The sequence below is a fragment of the Hemiscyllium ocellatum genome, chromosome 5 (assembly GCF_020745735.1).
Source record: "Hemiscyllium ocellatum isolate sHemOce1 chromosome 5, sHemOce1.pat.X.cur, whole genome shotgun sequence".
NCBI lineage: Eukaryota > Metazoa > Chordata > Chondrichthyes > Orectolobiformes > Hemiscylliidae > Hemiscyllium > Hemiscyllium ocellatum.
In genome coordinates this window covers 49,398,287-49,417,364 of record NC_083405.1, presented here as the reverse complement: position 1 = coordinate 49,417,364, position 19,078 = coordinate 49,398,287, and the positions used below count along the sequence as shown (strand labels likewise).

Below are 19,078 nucleotides of genomic sequence, written 5' to 3'. Positions count from 1 at the left end.
TAGGACTTCAACACCTTCAACATATTGTCTAGAATATTTTAGAAAAAGTTTTGTCATTCCACATGAAAGATGTGAATTTATCATGATATTCAAACAGATGAAAGACTCAATAGACAATCAAGATATTTTTCAATGTACAATTTCAGTTACATCACACTGTAACCTTTTGCTATAAATTCTGTGCCTTACAATTGTGTCCTCCACAACCACCTGATGAAGGAGCGTCACTCCGAAAGCTAGTATGCTTCCAGTTAAACCTGTTGGACTATAACCTGGTGTTGTGTGATTTTAAACTTTGTACACCCCAGTCCAACACCGGCATCTCCAAATCATGAAGTAGGACTGTTGTGGATCCAGTGCTCCACCTAGTTTTAACGGACTGTACCACACCCCCAACCCTTCAATTTCATCCCTCAAGTGTTCAGTTTCATTCCCCTCCTTTTCCAGGCACCAGCTGCAACTGCTAACTTGTATTGGTATGTTCTTCACTATCTCCCAGACTGACCACTTGTGAGTTGTTGGCAGCCAGATGTTATTTTATTTTTAACTAGCATTCCACCTCTCCTCTGTAAGTAATACTTCAGAAACAAACCACATCCTGTGTTTAACTGTCTTGGAACAATTATTCTATAGATAGTTGGTACCGTTTTAATTTTAGAAATATCTTGATAAAAACAGTGTTTCTTTCTCTTTTGTAGGTTCTTGGTTGCAAGCCAGCACTGAGTGTAGGAGATGACGATGACGATCACGTTGCAGACATATCAAACAGGAAAATGGCAAAGCTTTATATGGTATTCTACATTTACTGTAGTACTTATTCTTACCTGTACAATATCTCGTCAAAATGTTCTCAATAGCTATTTTGGCAAACAGCAGTTTTCAAAACCATATTTCAAACATTTGCAGTTAGCAGCAGAGAACATACAATTATAACATTCAGCATATTTATATCAGAAATTTCAGTCTGCTTGCATGAGTGAGTAGAGAGGAATGATTATGTAAACAGCTTAGAAAGAACTGTCAACACTGTCACTTGTAGATATGCCAGACTACTTGACTCCACCCCTTCTTCCCCACCCGAGAATCCTGTGACAGTATTTCAGAATGAAATACATATTCTACATAATTGCTGAACCAATGATAGCAGACTGCCAAATCATTCAACCCTTCAGTTCTCTTTTCCACGAAAGTCAGTGGATGTGAAACTGCCGAATTACTATCATCTGTTTACATCGTCACTGAAAAGTAATTTCACCCCCACATTGAAAGTTTATTCACATCTTAATGATAACAAAACATAAATGTCATTCATTAGATGGAAATACAGACACCTAGGACTAATTATAATTAATTTAGTTAAGTTTTAATTAATGGTAGATAAAAGTATATTTTGAATTTGAATTTCAGTATCTGTGTGAACAAACATTAGCCACTGGCCATTACAGTTCAGCATGAACAGTTCTATTGAAAGTATCTAACCGTTATTTCATAGCAAGCTCATTCCTGCCTTTTTATTGGGGTATGTTGCAATAGAAAGAATGGGTATTGTAGTATTATAGTAATAAGCCTTTGTTAAATAGTCTTACTGAAAAATAGTGTACTGTGTTTAACAGCAGTATGGGGAGGTGTTAATCTCATGATTAAAACAAGAAATTTCCTTGATAAATAGACTATCTGCAAAACCACCTTTCTCTCCTCTGCTATAATTGGAGTTACCACCACTTGTTTAATGAGGAAATGCGTATAATTTGTGATCATAAGTTACACAACTGTGAAGATTCTGAGGTAGCTCGAAGATTTGTGCTAAATTCAGTGACTTTCTCTACAATGGCAATCAGAGTTTGGAAAATTCAAATGACAAGGTTCAAAACAATCAGGATTCCTGCTCCCGATCAGTCTAGCGACTCTGACTAGAAAGGTCATAAATAGTCGCAATATTGCTATGAAAGGGACTAATTACTGCGTGGATTTCCTTCACAGTTATAGAACATCAGGACTCCCAATGGGTAATGGCCAAATTGGCCAACTCAATGGAGTGTCCATGCCATAGAGACAGAATCGTGGAGTCCACTTTTCTCGGTGCCAATAGTTATAACTTTTTTACTATTTCTTCCTTCAGGTCTCAGATGCCAGTGGCTCAATGAAGGTGTCATTGGTGTCAGCTGAAAACCCATTCTCATGTGACTTGCTCTTGACTGAAGAGTGTTTTATACTGGACAATGGAGCAGACAGAAAGATATTTGTTTGGAAGGGTAAGATTATTACTAAAGTGGGATTCACCTGCTCTTTTGTCTTTGCGGATTCCTGAGTACTTGTGTATTCCCAGTTTTATTTTAGAACCATTTGGCTGAACCTTACTTAATTCTGCCAAAGTCCAATTGCACCAAGTCTTCTGGAAGAATGTCTGCTGTGAGGCCTAGTGAGGATTCTCCCTGCATATTAGCAAACACGCTGCATTGACTACCTACTGCTTCCCAATGGCATTTGTCATGTCTAATTCCAACTCCATTTTACCAGGCACCATACCTGGAACAACGTAACACTCAGTGGTTATCCTCCAAAAGATTGGCACCCTCGGTACCCACACTGTCTTTGAAAGGCTTCTGTGCACCTGAACACAGTATTGGCCATCTAGCAATGTCCCTCATTGGCATCATCCTGGCACAGAAGCCATGCTGCCCACAGCACATAGCTGGCTGGGCCTCCAATCCTCACACATATGACCCCAGTCTCTTACCCTCATTGCTGTTTAACCATCACACCGCGCACTTTGCTCACCTGTGGCTACCACCCTGGAGGCCAGTATGGCTCTGTTCCCAGTGCTAGCCGTAGACCCACATCTTGTCATTGTCCCGATGGGCAATTTCACATACAGACAGACGATTAGTCAGAAATCAAACATGGAGCTTTTATGTACAGACAGCAAAAGTGAACACAAACAAAACTAACAGAGGTTGAAATTCATTCCCACAGTGCGAATCAGATTTCAACATCATGACCATTTGACAGGCCACAGTGATCTGCTGTAGCCAGTTCTCAGCTATTGGAAGTGGGTGCCAATGAGGTTGTGTCTGGTTTGTGATGCATCAGGCAGCTGAGTTTTATCATGGCCAGTGTAATTTCGCCCCAGTGTCCTTGTACTCCTCACAGTGGTGTTTTATAATATTCAGTTTTATCAAGCCGAAACTGACTGCACACACCTCAGGCACTGTCGCAGCCATCTTTTAGGGCTCTGAGGTGTGACTGCTCTGAGTGATAGCAGGAAGTACAGATCATGGTGGACACTATCAGCATTAAACTCTATCTGGTCACCAGGTACCTCCCTCAAACCTTCCGTGTCTGCTACTACCTCGCACTATGCCAACAACACACTTCTACCCACCTCCCACCATGTGGAGAGCCATCACATTGAGTTTCGCCTCCAACTGTCCTCCATGCCCCAAGGATCCTGGCATTACTCCGTTAATGATGCCCAGCCTGCTCCTCCGTGCTCTCCCTGTTACAGCCACGATGGTGGTCGCAGCCACTAACACCCCCCAACCATCACCTGCCATGCTCTCCAGTGCTGTTCCCATACCCTCTACCCTATTCAACAGCAAGGGGTCAACACCTCTGCCAGTGCCATTACCCATCACCCCCAAATCCCTCCCCCAGCCAACCACCCTCTTCCTCCCAGCCCTGGCGTCCACTCCTTGTGGCAGTCATTCCCCACCGTCCCACTTGCATTTTTTTTTAAAGTTTGACGATGAGCCCTAAGGTCTGTATTTGTCCCAGACCTGAGCAGCTGCGAGACAAGACTGAGCAAAGCCCTGGCCATTTGCAGCTCCCCAGTGGAGGGTATGTGATTCCCCCGATTGTTCATGCTGCCCCTAAATGATGGGCTGCTGGTAGTCCCGGACTGTGGTTGGACAGATCTCTTGACTGTGAGCAACCCGAGCGGATGAGGAACCATAACAAAGATTCTTGACTGTGTGCAGTCTGCGTTTGTGACTGACAGCATTGGAACACCCCTCCTCGACTGGACTGAGGACCAGCCCCACTGTTTTCCGACAGGGCTGTCTGTTATGCTGCTCATCAACATGTTCCCCCCTTCCACGGGGCAGATCCCAGCAGAGAGCAGCATGCCTCTGGGAATGTGCTAAGCAGCACCTCACTATGGCGGGCAAGTTAGCTTTTTGGCTCTGTCTGAAGCACTGACATGTTAACAGGTTCAGCATAGCAAGGCAATACAAGGTATAAAAGTTGTGAGCATGCAGGTTGGCACAAAGGTGACAAGCCGCCCAGAGATGCAGCCTGCTGTAACCCTTGATCGGGTTGCTTGTTCACATGCACAAAGTCTCTCGGCTGCAGCCTGTGTATTCCAGTTGCTGATGTATGCTGCAATGTCAATCTGCCTGGGTGGCCTGCGAGTGAAACGGAGAGGTGACAGGATGGTCACAAGATGAGCACCTGGCAGATGCCAATGTCCCTGAAATTGGAAGTGGCTAATGCCCATGGCTCATACCCTGAGCTGCACTTTGGTTACATACATGGTGGAGGTTGTTAGGTTTAACCAACAAGCAGAATCTGCCAGAGACCTGCTGTGGATTCTCGCCATCCAGCTTGTTTGGCAAGTTAGTAACATTGCAAGATAATCCCTGGAATGGTTGGTCTGACATACGAGGAACCGCTGAGGATCCTAGGATTGTATTCATTGGAGTTTAGAAGATTAAGGGGAGACTTAATAGAAACTTAAAAGATAATACATGGCTTGGAAAGGGTGGACGCTAGGAAATTGTTTCTGTTAGGCGAGGAGACTAGGACCCATGGACACAGCCTTAAAATTAGAGGGGGTCAATTCAGAACAGAAATGCAGAGACATTTCTTTAGCCAGAGAGTGGTGGGCCTGTGGAATTCATTGCCGCAGAGTGCAGTGGAGGCCGGGATGCTAAATGTCTTCAAGGCAGAGATTAATAGATTCTTGTTGTCTCGAGGAATTAAGGGCTACGGAGAGAATGCTGGTAAAGTGGAATTGAAATGCCCATCAGCCATGATTGAATGGCGGAGTAGACTCGATGGGCCGAATGGCCTTACTTCCATTCCTATGTCTTATGGTCTTAATATTAATGAGGCCGGGTAGGCCATCAGAAAAGTATTTGAGAAGCAATTATTCTGCTTAATTAACAATTTGAGGCTACCTAGTGAGAACTCAGTGCTTAGTGAGAACTCCCCACTGCTAGTGAGAACTCCCCGCTGCTGAATGAGAACTCCCCACAACCTAATGAGAACTCTGTTCTTAGTGAGAACTCCCCGCTGCCTAGTGAGAACTCAGTTCTTAGTGAGAACTCCCCGCTCCCTAGTGAGAACTCAGTGCTTAGTGAGAATTCAGTGCCTAGTGAGAACACAGTGCTTAGTGAGAACTCCCTGCTGCCGAGTGAGAACTCAATGCTTAGTGAGAACTCCCTGCTGCTAGTGAGAACTCACCGCTGCCTAGTGAGAACTCAGTTCTTAGTGAGAACTCAGTGCTTAGTGAAACTCCCTGCTGCCGAGTGAGAACTCCAAGTGAAAGCATAAAAGTTAGAGTAAGCAACTCCCAATGCCACAATGCTCTCCACAGACCACCACTTCACTCAGTTTTTACCCTGTGTTGCACAAGGCAACTGGTGTGTGCAGATCAGAGGGATAGAATTTTTGTCCAGCAGGTTCTGTAACTAATGATCTCTTTTAATATTTACATGACAAAGAATTGTGGGCTGTATAAAAATAGACAAAAGTGTGTAGGTGTTAGCTAACGATGTGCAGTTTCCGCAACTTTGTGAAAATAATTGATATGAAATTCCATCAATCAGGATGACCACTAGGCCAGTTTTGTTCCAGATTCCCTGTTTATCAGTATAAATTGAGAGCAAGTTTCCCAGTGTATAAACAAGCCATCTCCCATCAGTATGGTTGAGACATGTTTTGAAATTGTATAATTGAATTTGTTGGAGAGATGTCAACCTTTTCCTTCAACGCCCAGCCTATTTTTGGCTGAAGAAAAAAGTAGACTCCAGCAAACTTCCATCCACTTTACACATTGAAAATCACTGAGTCTTACCCATTTGTGTCAAAACATTAGGAAAAGCTCTTGTGGGCAACACCACCACCAACAGGGTATTAGTGGTACTACAGTTCCTTTGTTTTCCATTTAGAAGTGTAAAAAATGAGGTCTGCAGATGCTGGAGATCGCAGCTGAAAATGTGTTGCTGGTTAAAGCACAGCAGGTTAGGCAGCATCTCAGGAATAGGGAATTCGACGTTTCGAGCATAAGCCCTTCATCAGGAATGAGAGAGAGTAGCCAAGCAGGCTAAGATAAAAGGTAGGGAGGAGGGACTTGGGGGAGGGGCGATGCAGGTGGGATAGGTGGAAGGAGGTCAAGGTGAGGGTGATAGGCCGGAGTGGGGTGGGGGGCGGAGAGGTCAGTAAGGAGATTGCAGGTTAGGAGGGCGGTGCTGAGTTGAGAGAACCGACTGAGACAAGGTGGGGGGAGGGGAAATGAGGAAACTGGAGAAGTCTGAATTCATACCTTGTGGTTGGAGGGTTCCCAGGCGAAGATGAGGCGCTCCTCCTCCAGCCGTCGCGTTGTTATGTTCTGCCAGTGGAGAAGTCCAAGGACCTGCATGCCCTCGGTGGAGTGGGAGGGAGAGTTAAAGTGTTGAGCCACGGGGTGGTTGGGTTGGTTGGTCCGGGCGGCCCAGAGGTGTTCTCTGAAGCGTTCCGTAAGTAAGCGGCCTGTCTCCCCAATATAGAGGAGGCCACATCGGGTGCAGCGGATGCAATAGATGATGTGTGTGGAGGTACAGGTGAACTTGTGGCGGATATGGGAGGATCCCTTGGGGCCTTGGAGGGAAGTGAGTGTGGAGGTGTGGGCGCAAGTTTTACATTTCCTGCGGTTGCAGGGGAAGGTGCCGGGGGTGGAGGTTGGGTTGGTGGGGGGTGTGGATCTGACGAGGGAGTCACGAAGGGAGTGGTCCTTGCGGAACGCTGATAGGGGAGGGGAGGGAAATATATCCTTGGTGGTGGGGTCCGTTTGGAGGTGGCGGAAATGACGGCGGATGATACATTGTATGCGGAGGTTGGTGGTGTGGTAGGTGAGAACCAGTGGGGTTCTGTCTAGGTGGCGGTTGGAGGGGCGGGGCTCAAGGGCGGAGGAACGGGAAGTGGAGGAGATGCGGTGGAGGGCATCGTCGATCACGTCTGGGGGGAATCTGCGGTCCTTGAAGAAGGAGGCCATCTGGGCTGTGCGGTGTTGGAACTGGTCCTCCTGGGAGCAGATGCGGTGGAGACGAAGGAATTGGGAGTATGGGATGGAGTTTTTGCAGGGGGCAGGGTGGGAGGAGGTGTAGTCCAGGTAGCTGTGGGAGTCAGTCGGTTTATAGTAGACGTCTGTGTTGAGTCGGTCGCCCGAGATAGAGATGGAAAGGTCTAGGAAGGGGAGGGAGGAGTCTGAGACAGTCCAGGTGAATTTCAGGTCGGGATGGAAGGTGTTAGTAAAGTTGATGAACTGTTCAACCTCCTCGTGGGAGCACGAGGCAGCGCCGATACAGTCATCGATGTAGCGGAGGAAAAGGTGGGGGGTGGTGCCAGTGTAGTTGTGGAAGATGGACTGTTCCACATATAATACATTTAGAACATTAGAACACTATTGTTCCATTTAGAACACTATTGTTAAAAAAATGATAAATATCAAACTGTGAGACCAAAAGGTATGATTCGTTAACATAAACTTGACTTTAAGTTAACAAACAAGAAATAAAAATCTTCCAAATGCATAGAGCTTTATTACATTCTCAGTATGCCCCAAAATCTTTTACATCTAATGAACTGCTTTACAGTATTATTTCCTAGTTTGTGCAGAAAAGTTAATACAAGTTTGAGCCGAGTGCATGAGATCAATCGCAAACACATCAAACAAATTGCCTTTTTTGGTGTTGTTGGTTTGGAAACTTTTTCATGAAATGTCTTTGATCCTTTAATCTTTAGCTAATCCTCTCATTCCTGGAGCATGCACTGCCTGGCATCGGATCATTACTTATAATCACTTACTTTCTACAAGTGGAGTAGTACCTGATGAGCTAGTTGTGATATTGAAAGCAATTGTTGCTGCTTTATGTCAGTGGGAGCAGCAGGAGCTGGAATATTCATCAATGAAATGTGGATGTTCCTGGGAGGTTGGCATCTATTCTCGGTTACCCTGAGAAAGTGCTGGTGGACCTTCATCTTGAAGTGTCCCAAAGGAAATAAAGTTCACCGACCAACTCTTAGATAAACAGCTCCACCATCCATAAGGCATAATTCAGGAATACTCCCCACCAGCCTAGATTAGGTCAAGAAATGTGACATCATCCAGGTCAAAGCAGCATGCTTGGTTGACACACCATCCAAAACCGTCAATATTCACTCCCTTCAACACTGATGCGCATTGGCAGCAGTGTGTACCATACACAAGGTGCACTGCCACATCTCACCAAGACTCCTCTGAGAGATACTCTGATGGAAACTCTACAGCCTGCAAGGTTCATTCCAAGCCATTCAGCATCTGACTCAGAAATATATTGCCATTCTTTGTCGCTGGGTCAAAATCTTGAAACTCCCCAGCACTATGAGTGTTCCTACACCATAAGGACTGCATCAGTTTCAAAAGACAGCTCACCACCTTATATTTGCATTGCAGTTTGGTCTTACACAAGGGCAATAAATGGTAGTCTAGCTAGCAATGTTTAATGTCTACCTCCCTTGAATGATTATTAAAAAAAAATCCTCTGAATAACGTTGCCCTCAAAATAAATGCTTCAGTAGCTCTGATTGTGAACTGTAAGGCAGGTTTTTACATTTATATTGCTCAAGACATTTTTATAGAGGCAACAAAACTGCAAATGCTGGTATCCAAAGTAGATAAGCAGGATTCTGGGAGAAGCCAGACAGCATCTGGAGTTGGAGATGTCAATGTTTTGGGTGTCACCCTTCTTCTGGAATAGGTTGGGGGTGAGGGGAGCTGGATACAAAGAGAGGGGGGAAAGTGCTGATAGGTGAATACAGGTGGTGGGTACAACCTGGTTGGTCAATGGGAGGAATGAATACAGTTGGTAGCTGGAAGGAGGGGTCAGTCGGAGGGGTGGAAGGGAAGGAGAGGGGCTGGAAAGGGAGTTGGGGGAAGGGAAGTGAGGTTATTTGAAATTGGAGAACTCAATATTGAGTCCTGTGGGCTGCAGGCTGCTCAGGTGGAAGATAAAGGTGTTGTTCCTTCAATTTGTGGTCTGATTCATTGTGATAATGGAGGAGGCCAGAGATGGACATGTCAGAGAGAGAATGGGGAGAGAAGTTGAAATGAGCGGTAACTGGGAGGTCAGCCTGGCCCCACGGGCCTGAATAAGATTCTCGACAAAATGTGCCCTTAGTTTACCCTTGGTCTCACCGACATTTTTATGCCAATGAAATGTAAACATAAGGTGCCGATGCATGGATATTGTTCTCCACCTTCTGAAATACAGGCACGTTGAATGTAAACTGAGAGCTTAAACTGGTGATGAGAACTGTTGCTTCCCAGAATGAGTGCATCTGAAAATGTGCATCCAGAGTTTGGTTCTTAATTTGCTTGGATTTTAAGGGAGGGATGGCTGTTACTGAAACTTCCAGTCTCCAGTAGGTGGAGCTACTCTACAACAAATGATGGTGTTTGCTCTTCAGCCATGAAAGCTGGTTTTTAATACTTGCTAGTCTTAATGTACTGCTCAATATGGTGCTTCGGAGGGGCAACTAGTAGGAAATACAGAGTTATTAGCTCTTTAATAACCAACTTCTGACTGTCCACTGGAGGGAGGGGAGGGAAAACTTACAAGGCCACTGGGATTGAACTGAAATTTATTTAAAAACTGGCTTGTCGATGAGTGATAACTGTCAAGTGGGTTGATCCTTTGTGCCGAGTTCAGCCAACTGTTAACAGAGTCATACAAATCTGCAGTAAGTCAGGACAGTGTTGATATTGCCTCTCTCCTGGGGCTCAGGGATTAAAGAGAGAGGGGTGGATGCTCCATTTGAAATGGGGAGTGAGCATGGAACAGGGCAATGTTTGTAGGTTTGCTGAGATTCTTTTCTCCAAGATAACATCACAACAATCTTTGACCAACTGACCAACAGCTCCACCTGCTGGTGAGTGCATGCAACAATAGTGAGTTACACTATTGCAGTGACCACATGCACAGCTGATGATTCAACAAACCTTGACTTCTGCTAATGTTCTCTAGTTTTAAATGGATGGATATTATCCCTGTGGAAAACACGTGCATTACATTTCAGACAACTAGGTTTGGTTTCTCAGTCAAGCATTTTGAAGGTTTATTATGTGTAATAGTCATAGAGATCTTGGGGAAAAAAAAATTCTTCAAAGTGACAATTCTATTCAGTTAAGAGAATTGAGAATTATGTCAGTCCTTAACCAGTTAGTGGTGTCACATGTATGTGAATGGTAATTGTCTAATATAGTCATTCATCAGCAATGATTAACTTTGCGTTACTATATTTAAAACCATAAGATGACAAGTTATGAAGCAGATATTACAGCAACCCAACGGAGTGATATATTTACAAATGCAAAGCAAATTGGCGAACAGAGTCACAATATTGTGTACATACGTTACATGATGACCTTGAGATTGGATTTTCTTAAGCGCAAAGTATACATACAACAATCCCTCCTTTCCAGAAGAAAATGTAATTATTTTTACAATGATGAATTAACCTATGATTCTGTACAGGTAATTTACTGAAACACCCAGATCTCATGATAATGCTTTTGCCTGGAGATGACTTTGATTTCCCATAGTCATCAGTGATATTGTCTGTTGTTCCTGTTTGTGTTTGGCATCTTGTAGCTGATGCAACAGAACCAGGAAGCAGTTAGAAAACTGGAACAGACCTACATTATTTCCCATTCATCTGACTGTTGTGCCAACAAGAAGGAAAGAGGAGAGCACAATGTTCTCATCTTTGACCTGGGAGCTGGCACCTTTGATATATCTATTGTTTTCATTCTCCATGGTATCATTGAAGTGAAATGGATGATGGATAATACCCACAGAGTTTTCGAAGCTAATGCAATGAGTTTGCCTTTTTTTAGTGTATGAGCTCCCAGACCTTTCTTTGAGACATCTATCTCCAGGGTAGTTTCCTCCATAGGGTTGTAAAATTGCAATGGTTGATGCTTCTGATGGTGACTGTTTCACTGCTTGCTTCCTGTAGTCCTTGTGCTATGTGAAATGCATATCCCTTCTCAATAATTCCCTTTGAGATAAAGAATGTTGAGCAAAATCTGAAATATTTAGCAACAAGAAAGAAAAAAAACTAGATATCTTGTTCATTTCAACAATATACTTTGACTTCCTCTTACTTGCTATGAATCCAGTACACACCCTGATCATTTGCCTTTCTCACTGGGTTTAATTGGCCTCTCATTAAGAATTTGTTGCTCACCAGCAACCTGTGTTTCCAACACTCCCTGATGTTTTAACAAATAAAGATTTTATATAAAGAGTTATATCCTATAATTGTGCATGATTTAAGACTGTGGATCAGGTTTTACACACACAACGCTAACTTGCTTGCTGGCTGTTTGAGCATAGGCCTCAACAACACAATGTTTTCCATCGTTGATATGTTACTGATAATGGTCTAATAATTGCTGTTTGGGGATTACTAAGGTCCCATCCTAAGTTACCCTGAGAAAGTGCTGGTGGACCTTCATGTTGAAGTGTCCCAAAGGAAATAAAAGTTGACTGATCAACCATTTGACATACAGCTCCTCTATCCACAAGGCACAAGTCAGGAATTTGATGGGATACTTCCCACTGGCCTGGATGAGTACAGCTCCAACAACATGTAAGAAATGTGACAGTATCCAGAGCAAAGCAGAATGCTTTATTGGCACACCATCCACCACCTTCAACATTCATCTCTTCACCACCGACACATAGTGGCAACTGTGTATACTGTAGACAACTCACCAAGGCTTCTCTGACACCATCTTTCAAACTGGTGACTGCTCCCTCCTAAAAGGACAAGGACAACAGATACATGGAACACAACAAACAGCAAGTTTCATTCCATGTCTTTCAGCATCTTTCACTGTTGCTAGGTCAAAACCATGAAACACATTTCCTATCAGCACTATGAATATTCCTATATCAATGGGACTGCAGTGGATTAAAAAGGCAGCTTATTGATCAATAATATGTTACAATTTATCGAGCAGACATTCCAGCTATTTAATTTTAATGTACAGCGTGTAAACCAAAGCAGACCAGCAGCTGAGCAGAGTCACAACATTGTATGTACATACCATAAGGAGTTCTTAAAAATAAACAATCTTAAAGATAATGTACATATACAATATGTAGGACTACCTTATTTCAAAAGACTAGCACAAGTCATTCATCCTTTAGGCATGTGATTGATACAAGTCAAACTGAGGTCTTCACATTTAACATGTTTGTGCATTGAATATATTTGATTTCCCTTGGTCTGAAAAGTTCTTTAGACTGGCAAAAGACCCAAGGCTGCTCAATCAGGAAAATACAACCTGTATAAAAATGCTTTAAACAATAAATTTGACGCAATCTAAAGAAATGCTAAAGAAAACAAGTGAAAACTTATATGAACTCTACTAATCATAACTGTCCACTTTACTGATTTGAAAATGCAATATTTTGGTGTTTAGGTAAAAATGCAAACCCAAATGAGAGAAAGACAGCTATGAAGACTGCCGAGAACTTTATAAAACAAATGAAGTACCCACCCAATAGCCAGGTAAGAAATTTTAAAATGAAACTACAGTATTTCATGAAATAACAGACAACATTTGCTAAAGGTGTGATTGGAATATGTTCATTGTTCATTTGAAAATAATAAATGATATTAGATGCATAGGATTTAGAAATAGGATTTAGAATAAGCCAAATTGCTAAATCAAGTTGGACCTTATCAGTGGCTTTTCGCAATATCCTACCATTGCTTACCTTGTACTGAAGATGACTATTTCACCCACAGTCCTAGCCTTGAAAAATTTGCTATTTAATATGATTTCAGTTAAAGTAAAATAGAAGTCACCTCTGAAGTTATAAAAGGACAATCAAAAAGTCAACAGTAAAATGGCTAATTGAAAATTGGGAATATTGAGAAGCTGCAAAGATATTGGGGTCAGCACAACTTCTGCTACTTCTATACAGTACGATATTTTAATCTGCCTTGAATTGACTTTAAAGCTTTGCTTTCCACTATAGATTCAAGTTCTTCCTGAAGGAGGAGAAACCCCAACCTTCAAACAGTTCTTTAAGAATTGGAAAGACAAATGTCAAAGCGAGGGATTTGGGAAAGTGTACGTCACTGAGAGAATTGCAAAAATCAAGCAAATTGAATTCGATGCTTCAAAACTGCACACCTCTCCTCAGATGGCTGCAAAACATAACATGGTGGATGTTGGTTCAGGAAAAACGGAGGTAACACAGTCCTCATGTGGAACAGAGAAAATGAAAATGTGTGTGAATGCATGTATGTATGTGCAGTGATTTTAAAAAAAGGCTGCTCATAAGAAACTTGGATAATAGTGGCCTGAGGAGCTACATTATAATACCATTTAGCTGCTGGGATTCTGATCGGATTTGGTCCTAAAGTTCAGTTCTCCCTCACATCATAGAGGATCTGGATTGGTGCAGGCTTGTAGTGCCAAAGGACCTGTTCCTGTGCTGTAATGTTCGTTGTTCTTTGTTATCTTCAGTCCTTTCCTGAAAGTGCTGGCTCATACTGCATTTCAACTCCAAAGGAATGCTCCGTGATCACAATCTTCATAATCAACCTTGAGTCATTTCAGTAAAAAAGGAGGTCTGCAGATGCTGGAGATCACAGCTGAAAATGTGTTGCTGGTCAAAGCACAGCAGGCCAGGCAGCATCTCAGGAATAGAGAATTCCTCTATTCCTGAGATATGCTGCCTGGCCTGCTGTGCTTTGACCAGCAACACATTTTCAGCTTGAGTCATTTCAGCTTAGTTTATCGTCATTTCAGCCAGGTCTGATGTTGTGTTTATCTTGAGTCCACATAACAGTATTTCTAACAGGACGGTTGGATTGTGCTCAAGAGTGAAAATACTGGGTGATTTGTCCTTTCCCTTGCCACGGTATAATGAGGTTGTCTGCAATTAACCCTGTCTTAGCCGATAGCATTGATCACAGGATCCACTCCACAATTTCATGGTCTGTATACTTTTTCAGAAGACAGTTTTGGTCCCAGCAAATACCATTTCATTGGCCTTTCCTTGTTTGTATTGGATCAGTCCATCATGCAGACCACATTCAACATGAACTGCTGGGCAGTTTCGACCATATTTTTGATTCAAGAAAAGAAATACTCAGTTAATTGACCACACACTCCCACCCCCTGCAGTTCCTTCTCTCTTTGCTGTAACTTCAGTTTTGATAGAATTCCCTTTGTAAGCACAAATTGTTGTTATATGAGGTCTATTATGTATAAAAGGGTTTCTCCTTGCTTGCCATACTAATGTATTGAAAAAATACTTGAGCTGGATATTCCAATGGCCAGTGCATCATGTGAGCATTGGAGTCTGGAGTCCCAGATGCAGCCGCCTTTCTGGGAATTACCATGAAAGCTGACAAATTTCTTGGGTAATTCCCCTCCGTGTGGAGCTCTCTGGGAAAGTCCTTTGAAATCAGGGATTTAAGAGAGTTATGGATCGCTCAGAATAATAGTAACCTAGGGAGTGTTTGAGACTTTAAAATATACTCTAACCATTGGGTAACTATTAAACTGAACCCATGACTCACCACTGAAATCCTCCAACTACGGGGGACCCACCACCCCCACCGATGATAGTCACAGACCTCCAACCCCTCACTACGGCCGATACCCACCTCCCCAGCTGTCCTGACACAATTCCTTGACAGGGTCCACAACCACTACCTATCATTCCTCACTACCTGCCAATTTAACACTCACCCTCCTCAACTTGACCCAAACACCCTCCTGGACCGACAGCCCACCACACCAATCCTGTATCCCATTGGACCCAATCCCAACCCATTGCCAGACCTGACAACCCTAGAGCAGCCCTGACACACATACCCAAACCTCACCCATCCCCTGATTCTCAATTCCACTTTTCCACCCATCAATCCCGTCTCTCTGTACTAGTCTGTGCATGCATTTCTAGCACCCTGCCCCCTCATTTACCTGCTCCCTGCCCACTCCTAACTCCACCTTATTTACGCACACCTCCCACCCAAATCTCTCATGTACCTGACATATTTAGCCTTTCAGAGATGCTGTCAGAGTGGCTCACTTTACTGCTGGACATTTAAACTTCAGAATACTGCACACAAACTGATGTGAAATGGGGCATGGTTTCTATGAACAGCACTGCTGTGTTTGTGGATTCCTGGATGAGTCTGTAACGAGGGGCCCCTCCAGCACAGAGTTCATCTAGAGGCAAGTGGGTAATGTATATGCTGGTTTGGATCAGAAATAGGGTTCTCAAAGCTAATTGGAATGCCTGCATTTAAAAAATGGCTCCATTTAAAAAAACAGTCTTGTGTAAAGGTAAAATCACTATAATCCTACTGGACCATAGAGTTGTTGTCTCATTAGAGTGAGAGAGAGAAATACTTGTGATATTTTAATCTGAGGGTCATACAAAGTGCATTATTATGATCTAAGCTTGTTTTTTTTGTGATTGAAGTGTTTTGATCCTTTTTAGATTGTTGAACCTATTGTATGAGAGGTGGACAATCTATAACATTGGAAGTGGCTTTTTTTTTATTCACAGGATGAGGGCGTTGCTGGCTACAACCTTGATAGTGTAAGGCTGCTACCGCTGGACAGGAAATGGTTAGCCATGAGCTGTCCAGTTTTCCTCACGGTTATTATGTGATTGTCATGGTATCAACCAGTTAGACTTCAATGGTGTCTTCTGGTGCTGTATAGCCATATTTTCACGAAACCCAAAGAAATGCTTGCCCTTAAAGCAGAAGGGATAATTGGAATGAGCATCAAATTTAGTTATTTGGCAAAGTGACATTTTGCCTCATTTATTGCCTCATTCCTAATTGTCCAGAGGGCTGTTTAACAAAGCCACATGTAGGCAAATTTCCCTCAGTAAAGGACATGAGTAAACCAAATGGATTTTATTTCCAAATGACCAGCAATGGATACATGGTCAACATTAAAGTGCTAATTCCAGATTTTACTTGAGTTTAATTTTGACTATCTGCCGTGGCAGGATTTGAACTCAGTCCCCTGGAACATTATCTGGGCCTCTGGATTAACAGTCCAGTGATAATACAACCGGGCCATAAATTCCCCCAGGTTGGTGCTGAATATATAGTTCAATAGCAGTGAAGTGTGAAAAGCTATCATAATGTTGTTTTAAAAATATGCCCCATCCTTTGTAGTTTGACGATTTGACAGGAAGCTTGGTTACTCCTGTCCTTGGGTTCTGAAAATGTCACTTTGTACATTTTGTCAAAGAACGCATGATAATAACTAAATTTGATGCTCATTCCGATTATCCCTTCTGCTTTAAGGGCAAGCATTTTTTGCGTTTCGTGAAAATATGACTATACAGCACCAGAAGACACCATTGAAGTCTAACTGGTTGATACCATGACAATCACATAATAACTGTGAGGAAAATTGGACAGCTCATTGCTAACCATTTCCTGTCCAGCGGTAACAGCCTTATACTATCAATATTGTAGGCATTGTTGGCAAGGCCAGGATTTGATGCTCATCACTTGTAGCCCTTGAGAGCAGTTAAAACTCAGCCACATTGCAGTGAGCCTACGTTCACTGTAGGCCAGGTCGTTAAGAATGCTGGATTTTCTCCCCTAAAGAACATTAGTGAGCCAGACAGTTTTTGCAACAACTGATGATCGTTTCATGGTCACTCTTATTAATACTAGCTTTTCAATTCCAGACTTTTAAAAATTAACAGAACATATTAATTAATTGAATTTAAATTCCACTAAATGTCATGGTGGGATTTGAACTCATGCTCTTAGTATTAGCTTGGGCATCTAGATTGCTATTGTCATAACTGCCACACCATAATTGTTCTTCAATTTTTAAACTACATGTATCAGTAATTGCAGCTCAAAGTTAATATGTTATTTGTGAAGTATTTTGGAATGTATTTTTGCAAGTGCAAATTTTCATAATTTCTTATTCCATATGTCAATATCTTATTGAGCAGAGTATAGATCGTTCACAAACATTCTTCATCAACTATGTAGTAAGCTGAGACAGTTTGGAATTGCATGCTGCTTTTTATTGAGAATGTGCATTTGAATTTGAGTATTAACAAACTTCTCTCCTGTTCTAGATTTGGCGGGTTGAGAGCAATGGGCGGATTCCTGTTGACCCCAGTACTTATGGACAGTTCTTTGGTGGAGACTGTTACATCATTCTTTACACCTACAAATTGGGCCAAATCATTTATACTTGGTGTGTATTATCAACTCTTATATCTATGTTATCTCCTATTCTGGTAAGCTTAATATAATTATAAGATTTACAGGTGTTCCTTAGCCTCAGAAAAAGAGACTGAGTTGGTTTGGATGATTCCAACTGTGCACTTAACTTAAACACAACCCTATTTCCACCCGCTATCAATTTGAGCTCGTCCAAAGTTGTGCTGCCCACTTTCTAAATTGTACAAATGAATCTTCCTGACCTACTTTGGCTCCCAATCTGTTGACATCAATTTTAAACTTCTTATAGGCATTTTCAAACCCTTCCATAGCCTCACCACTCTCTATCTCTGTAATCTTCTTCACCTCCACAACTCTCTAACATTATAATGCTCCTCCAACTCTGCATTCTTGTGTATCTTCTATTTTAATCCCTCCAGCACTGGTGCCTATGTTTTCCCTTGTCCTGGCTCTACATTCCAGATTTCCCTTATTAACAATTTTTTCTTTACTGTCTTTCTTTCCTTGGGTATGCTTTTTAAAACCAACATTGTTGTCTAGGTCTTGGGTATCTGTGCTGATCACTCCTAAAGAGGCGTAAGATCAAATTTTATTTGATATGTTCTGATGAATAGAGAATACCAACTAGATACCCAATGCTGCTCATTGACCACCAATCATAGTGTAGTTAGGTGGCTCAGAATTGATGCCAACCAGTATCAAGATAGGTACATAATATCAGAGAGTTGAGGGAAAAGGACATTCCTGAAGGGAGAAGCTGAACATTAATTTTATGAAACACAGAGGATCACTCCTGATTCTTGCAGTTTCTCAGAATAAGAGATCCGACCTAATGAACCAGAAAATCTTGTTAGGTGTCCAGTGGTAGATCCTTCCAGAACAATACACCTTGGGTTCTTTGACAGCACCTTCCAAATATGTAGCCATCTAAAAGGACAAGAGTGATTGGTGCATGAAAATACTGCCAAATGCAAGTTCTTCTCAAGCCACACACCATCCTCATTTGGAACTATATTGCTATTCCATTGCTGCTAGGTCAAAATCCCAGTATTTCCTACCTATCAACACTGTGTGTCTACTTACATGACAGTAGTTCAGAAACATAGCTCCATACACCCTTTCTAGGCCCAGTGAGGATAAGTCACAAATGCTGACCTTGTCACATCCCAAGAATGCTATGGGCTCAGTCAGAAGAGGGTACAAATTATTTAGCTTTCCCTGCAGTTTTCATGTCAAGTTGGTAATGTTTTCACTCAATGGTGATAGTAAAATCCTCCCCCAAATGTTTACTTGTACAATATTGAGAGGGTGAAGGGAATCCTTTGCTTATTAGAATATCCTGAGTTAAGAGAATATTGATTAAATTGTTTCACTCAATTACAGTTCAAATGCATTACATAAATGAGACAAACTGAAAACCATATTGCTGGAAAATGAAGTTACCACAAGTCATAGAGCATAAGCATCAATAAACTAATACTTCCAGTAAACTATTATATTAAAGTGTATGAAAACATTGGCTCTCAGGTTCTGCTATTATACAGCTGGGCTTTGATGTTTAATTTAAGCA

General features: G+C 42.3%; 1 protein-coding gene across 1 annotated transcript in view; it reads left to right on the top strand.

Moving 5' to 3' along the window:
• Positions 1-19,078, top strand: part of scin (scinderin) — a 103,201-nt gene that overhangs the window by 48,188 nt on the left and 35,935 nt on the right. The window contains exons 5-9 of the mRNA XM_060824740.1: positions 699-791; positions 2,120-2,252; positions 12,731-12,819; positions 13,293-13,508; positions 17,400-17,521. Coding sequence (XP_060680723.1) covers positions 699-791; positions 2,120-2,252; positions 12,731-12,819; positions 13,293-13,508; positions 17,400-17,521 — 653 coding nt within the window. The remainder of the gene's footprint in view (positions 1-698; positions 792-2,119; positions 2,253-12,730; positions 12,820-13,292; positions 13,509-17,399; positions 17,522-19,078) is intronic.